This window comes from Astatotilapia calliptera, chromosome 7 (genome assembly GCF_900246225.1).
Source record: "Astatotilapia calliptera chromosome 7, fAstCal1.2, whole genome shotgun sequence".
In the NCBI taxonomy this organism is placed as follows: Eukaryota; Metazoa; Chordata; class Actinopteri; order Cichliformes; family Cichlidae; genus Astatotilapia; species Astatotilapia calliptera.
In genome coordinates this window covers 3,984,604-3,995,870 of record NC_039308.1, presented here as the reverse complement: position 1 = coordinate 3,995,870, position 11,267 = coordinate 3,984,604, and the positions used below count along the sequence as shown (strand labels likewise).

The 11,267-nt window shown below is 39.1% G+C and overlaps 1 protein-coding gene across 1 annotated transcript; it reads right to left on the bottom strand.

The window, feature by feature from the left end:
• Positions 1-623: 623 nt before the first annotated feature.
• gins3 (GINS complex subunit 3) lies at positions 624-10,543 on the bottom strand. The gene is made up of 4 exons (XM_026172572.1): positions 10,461-10,543; positions 10,191-10,376; positions 9,363-9,596; positions 624-1,067 (listed from the first exon to the last, which is right to left on the bottom strand). Exons 2-4 carry the CDS (start codon positions 10,359-10,361, stop codon positions 837-839), a joined length of 636 nt encoding a protein of 211 aa, XP_026028357.1. The 5' UTR covers positions 10,362-10,376; positions 10,461-10,543; the 3' UTR covers positions 624-836.
• Positions 10,544-11,267: the final 724 nt, after the last annotated feature.

Sequence of the window (11,267 nt, the reverse complement as noted above, 5' to 3'; positions counted from 1 at the left end):
ATTCAATTCAATTCTGCCAGAGGTTTCGTCCTGTCAAAAGGGAGTTTTTCTTCCCACGGTCGCCTTGCTCATATGAGGTCATCTGATTGTTGAGGTTTTGTCTATATTATTGTAAGGTTTTTAGCTTAGAACAGAAAACACCTCACAGCAACTGAATTGAATTTTCCTCAAATACGCTCAGATACAGGTGAACCTTGAAGTGTTGGCTCACCCTTTTAAGTGCTGCGGGCATAAAAAAATTTGAAAGAAATTTTATTTACAGTTTTTATATAACTTTAATGCACATTTAAAAAAACAAACAAAAAAAAAAACCCAGCTGCTTGTTTAAGTGAAAACACAATGTTGTTTTGTTTTTTTTGCACTAATAAAGTTGTGGAGTTGTAAAGTATTTTGTCTGGTGTCAATTATATTGTCAGTTATATCATCGCAAATTTTCAAATGTATATCGTGATAAATATTTTTGGTCATATCGCCCTGCTCTAATACCAATATCACAAGTTTATTAACAGGCCTTTAGATATTAGGATGAATATCTTCATAACGTTGCTTTGATTTTAGATTTTTAAAAATTCAAACCAAAGTAGAAGATATTATAACTCGCCTTGTAATGATAGAAAGTAGCAAATGTTTTGAATCTTTACTGGTAAAAACAGTCTTTACTTGTGTAAATGTCACAAAGAAGCTTCTTAATGCACGCAATGTGACAAATAAATAGAAATGTCTTTATACTCCTTACAGGGTCCACGTCTCAACACTCCCTGCATGGCTCAGGCTGAGGGGAAGAAGCGGTCCGTGGACAAAGACGGCACTAAAAAGAGTCTTGCGGGTGAGCAGGGCTAGGGCTGAACATCAGTGATTTTCCTCTTGCGGTAGTTGAGAACCAGGCTGGAGGCAGTGAGCTGCGAGGCCTGCCCCTTCTCCCAGCTCTGGAAGCCGTTTAGGCCGCTCTGGCCAGACCTGAATAGAGCCTTCTCCAGACAGTCCAGACGCTCCACGAACGCTGACGTGTCCTCGTTGTAGGCGTTCTGGGAGGAGTCCATGGTTCGCCTGAAGCGAGCGATAAATGTCTGGATGGAGGACAGCAGGAAAAGTTTAATGTGCAGAAACTCACCAAGCAGTGAATGTATTTTACATTTTAGGCATGCTTGCAAAGTTTTCAATCAGAGTGACCCAGTTTGTGCAACACAGCTCACCTTTGATAATCATTTTAATGCTAAACTTCAGACATGTAGAATTTCATGTTTTCAACTTTCAGGCAAAACTTCAAAGCTTCAAAAAAAGAAGAAAAAAAAAAGAAAAAAAACTTGATCTCAAAAATATTGGCAGTAACATCAGAGTGTGTCTAAACATGGCTCTCCCCGTTGCTGCTACATTGAGCTGTAACATTAAATTAAAAAAGATAAATGATTATTTTCAATAACAGTTCATTTGCTTTTTCTATTTCACATTTAAAAAAAAAAAAAAAAAAAAAAAAAAAAAAACAACTTCACAGGAAGAACAAAATGAAATTGTGGGTCATCCAAGTACGTCAACATGAGCATTAAGGTTTGTTCCCAGGATATTTTAATTTAACCCGGCTTTTGGAATAAACATTTAGTTTACTCCAAAGGCCGGGTTACAGGTTGGGAGGCAGGTGTCACAGCGATCAGCATCGACCCCAGCCGAGGCCTTTGTGTGGAGTTTGCACGTGATTTTGTCACAGGGATGATTACGTCATTAATTCATTACTAGTATTTCAGAATCAGAATACTTTATTAATTCCCAAGGAAATAATTTAGGATTCAATATCAGCAGATATCTGAAGTAATGGTATCGATATCAGATAGGACTTGGACAAAAGTGGGTCAGTGCATCTCTAGCACAGAAGGATAGCCACACAAATATATTATAGATCCAGCTGTGACAATATAGATCAATACTAACATGTGTGACTCGAACATTGAAAAAAATTACTATTTCAACAAGAAACTTAAACAATTTAAAAAAAACAAAACAACAAACTGTTATTTTTCTGTCAATCACTATGCCACCAGACTGATTGCCACCTTTAGTTTTCTATTTTTTCAGTCAGAATGCAGTCGTGCATTATTCATAACTAGGGGTTCTGACAAACGGTAGTAACCAGACCGAAAGGCAGCGCACATTTCGGTGCTTTATTTTTCCCAAGCTGTGATACACTTCTAGCCAATCGTTTTACGTTTCCGAGGATAGTAGGCGGGTCCAGGTACGTACGTTTTTTTTAGAGCAGAGCTACAGATTAAAAATGCCCAAGGCAAAGCGGTCAAAAGCCTGGCTATACTTCACAGCAAAATATGCAAACTCAGCAGCAACAAGTGCTATAAGCTGATACTGTGATACTGTCAAAGGAGGTAACACCTCGAATCCGATGAAACACCTGGCGACGCATAGCGTTTTTTTTTTTAAAAGCCCAGAAATGCGCCGTATTTGATAGCTTGCTGCGAGACCTCACACCGAGCACATCTACTGCGGGTGGGTTGCCTGTTATCGGACCCGGAGTTAGCAACATCCCCCAAAAACACGAAGAGGAGAGTCCTGGCCCCTAGCCCTGTCAGTGTAGCAGAAATGATGACGGATGATGATGCAGCAGCAGCCGTTCTTCTCTGCGTGAGTAGCTTAATGTTGTTCATGTGTAATTTACGTTGAGTAGTCTAACCATGTTATTACATTAATGCAGGTAAGGTGAACTAGCAAACATCGTCATAGCTACATGCGGCTGTCCTCTTGTTTGATGGCAGATACTCCCTTCACCCTGGCAAAAAAGGCTAAAATGACCAAAGAAAAAGTGGAAAACAGTTAAACATGAGAGGTTTTGGACAAAGTTTGTGTTTTTTCCATTGTTTAAGCACTGCTTCCAGCCAAGAGTGATACCATATATGCCCCATAGCTGCAGAAAAGGCTAACATTGTTATCTTTTTACAAAAAACCAGCTGAGCATGAGAGGTTTTTGGACCAACTTTGTGTTCTCCATTCTTTAAGCACCGGTTTGAGCACCGTTTGAGCACCGGCACCGTTTCAAAAGTACCGGTTTGGCACCGGTATCGGATAAAACCTAAACGATACCCATCCCTATTCATAACTGATAAATTTCAACACGACAGATTAAGCTATTGTGCTCACGTTAAAAATAATCTTACAGCTTCTAACAGTTTGAGTTATGAGAGGCTGCAAAGAACTCTGAACATGTGTTTCTGTTTGTGTGTCAGAGTCAGGTTAAAGTGAGTCTGCCTGGTAACAGCAGCACTGTAACACTTCCTGAGCTGACTGCACCCCCTAGCTGTGATGAAGAGAGTAACACTGGTTTATCAGTGAATGTGTGTCCTGTGAGCATTTTTAATAAAACGTCTGGGCTGCTGCTTCTGTCAGTCAGCTACACCAGGACAAATCCTCTTTCCTTAAACAAGACTAAAGAGTGCAGTAACACATGCACAAAGTTAAAGACTCACTTTCTAATCTCATATCTGTTCATTTATGCAACAAATAAATCTCACGTTCAGATTTCTGCTTGACACAGAAGGTGACATCAGAGCCATGAAACACTGTGACCTCTTTACAAGGAAAAACTTCATGTCTGGCTGCAGAGAGAACAGTGGTCTGCCCCTGCTGGTCCAGGAACGCATAACATACCATCAGCACGCGTTTGATCTTGGTGTTAATCCAGCAGAAATCCTTTATTTGGAGGGCTTAGCACCTCAGAGGATGAGAAGACTGAAACAGGGCTTAAAACAGAGAAACGTTCTGTGCCTCATCAAGTGGGGAGGAAATCAGATACCACATTTCGTGAATTCTGGACAGTTTTTAATGCACCACTCTGCACCTTTTCTCCATCAAACATTGTACAAATGTCCACGATTAATACATTCCTTTTAAGCCATTTATCACCCTCTGCATTTAGTAACTCACGTGTTTAATCAAATGGTTCTGCTCGTGTTCAAAAGTTACAAAAATCTGTTTTGGGAGCAATTTTAACAAAACTGTACATTAACCTCTTCATTCAGATTAGCAATTAATCTAGAAAGCTACACATGCATAGCTGAAAAACATCATGCAGGTGTTCCTCAGCGGGAAAACAAAACTGTTGTATCCAAAGTATAACTTTTTAGAAAAATTCAGAAGTATCCAACACAACTGTTTCAAACTTTTCAGTTAATTCCTGCACCCTCAAAGAGGTTTAGGCCATCCAAGGAAACAAGCAGTCATATATTCTTGTTATCTAATAGCTTAAAAAAATGAATAATTGAAGTAAATCTGTAATATCTTCCTGATTGGAAATGGGTTAAAACTGCACAGCTTTCTCTATAAGCATCTGCACAGCTTGCTAAGAAATATGGCCTCGGTCATTCTGGTTAACTACAGAAAAAGTGTCGAAATTGGTTCAGGAGGTAGAGCGAGCTGTCTACCAAACAGAGGTTGTTGGTTCCATTCCTGGCTGCTTGAGTCCACATGTTGAAATGTTCTTTGGCAAAGATACTGAACTCTAATTGGCCGATTCCATCGACCGGTGTGTGTGACAGTCAGCATGTGCTCAGTGGCACTGTGTGAATGTGGCTTTCAGTAAAGACTGCTCCTCTTTGAGTGCTCAGGCATAACAGAAAAGCACTCCATAAGAGTCAGTCCAGTTACCAAATCTGCATGTTATATAATATTTCAGCAGCTGAGTCTGAATAGTCATGATATACACGATAACTATAATTATATACACCCTGAATTTCTATTGGAGGAAGCATTTTTGGTAATAATGGAAGCACTTTTACAGTAAAAGATGGATGGAGTTATTTCAAGCCTGCATATTAAACTTACATCACACAAGGATCAGTTTACCTGGAAATCATTAAGCAGCATTACTGCCAGCAGCAGTCAGACACCACATTTAGGAGGTTTTAGGAAAACAACATGAATGCTTTAAGATACTCTGAGACCTTCAGACACTTTGATAATAAGACAAGGACAAAAAGGTGTAGCAGGAACGGAAAAGATACAAGAGCCATGCAAAGGCTTCAGTGACAGTATGTTTCAAAGGCGATCGCAGTCACGATGACCAAACACAGGCTCCAATTTCTTTTTTCCATCTTCCACCTCATACAAAGTGCAGAAATTATCCTCACTTGCAAAACACAAGTAGAAAGTGACAGTCAGAATGGGCCGTCGGTATAGACAGCTTAAGCTGGACTCTTTCATTTGTTTTCCTTCAGTTTTTTTTTTTTTAAATATTATGAGTGGCAATAAAATGAGCTGCTCAGGTACAAACCATCTGTACACAAAGATCAATACGCAGACAATCCAAAACTCTGGTGGCAACTTAAAATTCCACCCATGCACTCATTTTAAAATGTTGAGCTTTTAATGAAGAGTCCACTTAATATCTGCCACCACAAGAAGCTAATGGCTTGTACTTCTCCTGTAGGTCTGCCTCACCTCCCATAGCGCGCGCACACACACTGTTTTCACGAATCTGCAGACATGCTGTGTCCTTGATGAAGGAAATCAATCACTGCACATGTCATGTGGAATAAAAACCTCTGTCTGATTTATATATGTATTATTTCATGGCTGTGCAGCACACACCTGCTATTATTACAGTGGGTCTTAGTCTGTGTTTCCTTTTTTCCTGTTACAATGGTGGCTGCTCATACTAAACATGATGAAACCTGAGGCAAATACTAACATATACAGGATAAAGCTGGCACTTCTATAATATCTTTCTACTCAGTTGAGTAATCAGAGCACTTTCTACTGCAAATTTCATTCACCCAATCATACACACATTCACACAGGCCTTTTGTCTATCCCTAGTCACTTCAACACATACGGGCCAAACGAGGGTTCAATATCTTGACCAAGAACACTTCTGACTGGAGGAGTCGGGGATCGATCCACCGTCCTACCAATGGAGTAACTACCACCTGAGCCACAGCTGCTGGCATCACTTAACCAAACATTGGTGATCAGGCTCAACAGCCACCCCAAGGTGCTTATAAACTCAACAAGCCACGATTTAGCATTCGCAAAAAGAGTCAGTATTTGGAGTGCGTGACCAATGAAATGGAATAAGAGTAAAAAAAACATAACGTGTGTCGCTTATACTTCTTACAATCACAGCTCTATCATTAAAACACAGGCGGCTGTGACTGTAATTAAAACTGTATTTAGTTCAATTAAAATGTTATTTACTTGTATCTAAGATAAGGTTGGCTATATTGTTTCAGCTGCAGTTCTGAAAAATAAGGCAAGTTAGTGAAGGACAAACACAGAAGCCTAAATCAAAGAAGTAAGTAGGCTCACTAACAAATTTTATATAAGATCGGCGACACAGCTTAGGTGCCTGGTTTTATGATCAATAAAACCAGGCCAATAGGTCAATAAAAGTGTTTAAAATTTCCCTACAGAATAAATAAAAAAAAAAAACAAAGAATGAAAAAAAAAAAAAAAAAAACAACAACAACAACAGCAGAATTAAGTTCCTAAGAATCTATTCTTCTCAATAATGTTTTTAAGACTTTAGACACTCATACCGTGTCCAGACTAGGGCTGCCACGATTTGTCGACTAGTCACGATTAGGGCTGAACGATTATGGAAGATAATCTAATTGCGATTTTTTGCCCCAATATTGCGATTGCGATGCGATATGCGATTATTTTTTAAGGTCTTTGTCTTCTGTATTATTAAACAAAGACAAGCAATACATCATATAGTATGGCCAATACTATATTACATTAATTTTAAACTGTTCTTTCCTGGAAGACAGACCTCTGTTATGATGACATGAGGTGATGCATGAATTGATGACTGACATTTTTATTTAACTTCTTCAATCACAACAGTATATTTGAACATACACAATAGTTTATTTTTAGCTTACAAACACCTGAGCATAAAGTGCTGACAAGGAACCCTGGTGTAAACATTAAAATGAAAGTCAGTACAATGTGCAGATTGCAGAAATATACATAAACAAAATCAGTGGCTTTACCACACTCAGTTTTTCGACATCTGTGAACTACTAGACAGTCATTCAATTAAAAAGTAATATTAAATAAATAAAACTAATAAATAAAAAATACACACATCTTACTGATCTCTGCAGTCAGTAACATTACACATAAAGTGCAAACATAATAGCAATTGTATAAACACACACACAAACACGCCTTTAAAGTTTAAAGGCGTGAAATTGGACGGTCTAGCCTTCTGAATCAGAAGGCTAGTTCTGATTAGCGTCACCGCTGTCTCGGTGGAGTTTAATAAACTCGGCCGTCTGCTTCTTGCTATCTAAAATATAACCAGACACTGGTGTAAATTCTCGACTGTCTCATACTTCTGTTTAATAAGTTTTCTGTTTGACGTTTAGTCAGCTGTGTGAAAACCAAGGAGGAACCCACCCGGGGGATTAATAAAGTTTTATTTTATCTAATCTAATAACTTTAATCTCAGCCAAACCGATTTACTCACGAACAAACAAAACACTGAAAAAAGCCCAACAATAACATTTTTAGGTTGTCTAAGTGACTTATATATTACGTTTAACCCGAGCAGCGAAACTCCGCGGTGATCTGAAAATGATGTGCCGGGAGTTGTGCCGTTCTCGGCCGCATCAGTAACCCTCGAGCTCCCGGCTAGCTGTCGAGCTGGTGGGTAGCAGACGCCTCTGAAAACGTCGAAGCACTTTTGCAAATATGGGATATCTTGATAAACCGAGCAGATATTTGATGTTTACACAACTACTTTCTCGCCTGAAAATATGTTAAAAGTTTATTTTGTGACCCAGAAAGATTAGTATGAGTAATTTTAAAACTTAGTAGCGGCCGCCATTGCTGGAAACTGGAGTTTGGCTGGGCCGCGCTATGAATTCTGGGATATGGTAGTAATTTGGACAGCCTTCGGCGCGTCGCTGTGACGTAATCGGTCTACAAATGCGGCCTCAGGAGAATTTGGACATGTCCAGAGTATAATCGCAGCCTTTGCGGTTAGAAAATTGCACTTGATCATGTCGCGATATTATCGCAAATGCGATATATCGTTCAGCCCTAGTCACGATTACGTCGACTATCAAAATCGTCGGCGACTGATTTAATAGTCGACGTGTCGTTTGAAGCTTTGTAAGATCGCAAAAGACGCAGGAATAATAGCAGGATTTAAGAGTGTAATAACAGACTGAAACAGAAGATGGCAGCACTGCATGTACAAGGATGCCAGCTGCCGTTAAACCCCGAAGAAGAAGAAGCAGCTGTGTCCCAGAATTCATAGCGCGGCCCAGCTTAGTTTCCAACAATGACGGCAGCTAGTTAGTTTTAATATTACTCTTATTATTCTTTCTGGGTCACAAAATAAACGTTTAACATATTTTCAGGCGAGAATGTAGCTGTGTAAACCTCAAATATCGGCTCAGTTTATCAGGACACCACATATTTTCAAAAGCGCTCCGACGTTTTCGGAGACGTCTGTTACCCACTAGCTCGATAGCGAGCCAGGGGCTAGGTCACTAGCGCCGTGAGAACACCGGACTCCCGGCAAATTGTTTTCAAACCCACCGCCGTCTTTCGTGACTCAGGTTAAATATATATGAGTCACTTAGATAAATTAAAAATGTTGTTGTTTGGCTTTTTTTTTTTTTGTATTTTATTTGTTCCTGAGTAACTTGGTTTGGCTGAGATTAAAGTTATAGTTTTTACACAGCTGAATAAACGTCAAGCAGACAGCTGATTATCAGAAGTGTGAGATGCTGGAGAATATACTCCGGTGTCCTGTTATATTTTAGATAGCAAGGAGTTTATTAAACTTCACCGAAACAATCTGCAAATTTCATTAAAATTGAATAAACTATCATCTTGTCTTTATTTTTAGTTAGCACCTTAAAAGCTTAAAGCTGTAAGCTAATGATAGTTATATAAGAGCAGATGCTGCTGGTGCAATAAGCTGTAGTTTTACGTCCAGTGGATGATGATCTGATTAGTCGACTAATCGCATAAATAATCGGTGACTAGTCGACTATCAAAATAATCGTTTGTGGCAGCCCTAGTCCAGACAGAGGTCTGAAAGATGGTGACACTATTTTCCAGACACCTGTTAATTTCTTAAGTCGAACCTAACATGCTTTGGAGCAGGCACTGCAGGACAGTAAAAGATAAATAAGGATTATTTTGCACTTTCAGTGATGCAGATCTACTCTTTTTTTTTTATTATTAATCCTTTATTTATCCAGGTAAAAAATCTCATTGAGATTAAAAATCTCATTTCCAAGAGAGACCTGGCATCATGGCAACAAAAGTCACATACCACATAGGTATATAACACTCTGGTCTCTCTCATCCTTGATTACCTCCATGTTAACGTTTGTTTTTTTTACCTGCAGCAAAGTCTGTGCGATCTCAGGATTCTCTGGGCTGTCAAAGTGCAGCATCTGGGATCCCAGGCCATAGTAGTAGGGCCCCATCTTATGGAGGTCCACCACGTTGGGATCAGCATTGAACACGGTCCTCCAACCCTCTTTGTACACCTTAGGAAGCTCCACAGAGACCACTTTCCTCTTCCTCTCGTACAGGCCCTTGGTCAGCCACAGAGGAAGCTCCATCTTTGTACCCTGGGATGAAACAAAAGACAGTGATGGAGTAACAATACCCCGGCTCTCTGGAGCTCTAATAGTGCTACAGGGGTGTGTTTTGGTGTACACCGGATTTTTTAAGAACTCCAAGACCTCACATGTACTAAAGCACTGTTCACTTTACTGTAATACCTACAGCAAGGCTTGACGTTACCTGCTCCTTTATGTACTTAGAAATATTGCTTTTCAAATGTAGTTTATTTGTTTAGTAGTAGATTTTTAAGACTAGTACCACCTTCTGGTAGCCGACTGAAGAACACTTGCGATGCTAACTAGCTGAAGCTTAAGCATACACAAGTTAGAAATTTTGATACTGGTATAGTTGTTCGCGTTTATAAATACGCCGAATTTACACGCGAGTCCTGTCTATCCTTGAACGCTGGAAACTGCTTTTTCGAAGATTCTCCCTTTATAAATACAATGACATAAACAAAAGTATCAAAAATATGAATGAAGTTTAGCGAGATGTAAGTAGCTTTGTGAAAAAGATAAACGGGCGATTCCGGTACTTTTGGTTTACTTGTTTTAGCATAAATACATTCGCAAAACTTTAACTGTTATGTGTTTACCGACCTCCGGGATGTCCTGCGTGTCACTCGACTTCTCCAGAAAGCCAAGCCGAGGGAAAGTGCACTCTGTCCGGATAGGAAGTCTCTCATGAGAGAGCAAAATATCGTCCAAAGACAGGAAATTCTCCTCCATACCCACCCCAGGCGGTACGGGAAAATACGACTGCGTGTCCATTTACGTTTGAATAATCTGTAAAGCGGTCAGTAACAAAAATACTTTTAGTAAACTGTTATTGACGCAACCCAGCTCCGCTATGTTTACAGTCTGTTTTACCTTTGCTGTTTTGGCGCCAGAAAATATGACGAAACAACCAGAGCGGCAGAGAGCTCAAGACCAGAGCAATCGATTGCTAGTGAAAATCAAACGAAAATCAGTTATCGATTATTTTTCTCTTCTTTTTTTGTTTTTTGTGTTTTTGATTTTTTTTAAACGTGCTGAATTTCATTTTCAAATTATGTAAGGACAAATAACAGGCTTAGCCCTTATTATAATACAAGTTGTTCATTCAAAGAAAAGCATAAAAAAATTTGTCCATGAAAAGCAATCTGTAATTACAATTTCAGCCATTAGAGGTCAGAATGTAACCATTAAAAATGTAAAGTCACCTTGTATCAGGTTGTAAGAATGTTTCGCTGTAATGATTGCAATTGTAATAATTACATCTACAATTGTAAAAAGAAGATAAGTATCTTAAACTATGAATGCCAAGTTAACACTAAGTTTTCTGTGAAGCACACTTAAAAGTGAAATTAGCATACTTCAAACTTGTCTTCCCTCTGACCTTCTTTATATATCTCTTGATGACATTGATGAGTTTATAAAAGAAAAATTGCAGCAAGTCTATTCAGTAATCTTCCTTCTCTCCATTCAGTAAGGGTACCTTCAATTTGCCTTGGATGTGCATACTGCACACCAAAGTCATGAGTCATGCTAGTATCCACAATAAACATGTGATTATTCAAATGCTCAGAATGTAAAATAAGTCATTAATTTAAATAAAATGCAGCAGTAGTGAATGAAGGTACTATCTTCGTTTGTTTGAGCTGAGCCAGCAGGGACTTTTCACTGTGAGAAACTGAC

Excerpts from the sequence above, each read along its gene's own strand:
- gins3 (XM_026172572.1), bottom strand. The coding sequence starts at position 10,361 with ATGGACACGCAGTCGTATTTTCCCGTACCGCCTGGGGTGGGTATGGAG. Across the intron at positions 9,597-10,190 it reads ACACGCAGGACATCCCGGAG|GGTACAAAGATGGAGCTTCC; the intron begins GTCGGTAAACAC and ends GTTTCATCCCAG. Across the intron at positions 1,068-9,362 it reads TCGCACAGACTTTGCTGCAG|ACATTTATCGCTCGCTTCAG; the intron begins GTAAAAAAAACA and ends TCCTCCATCCAG.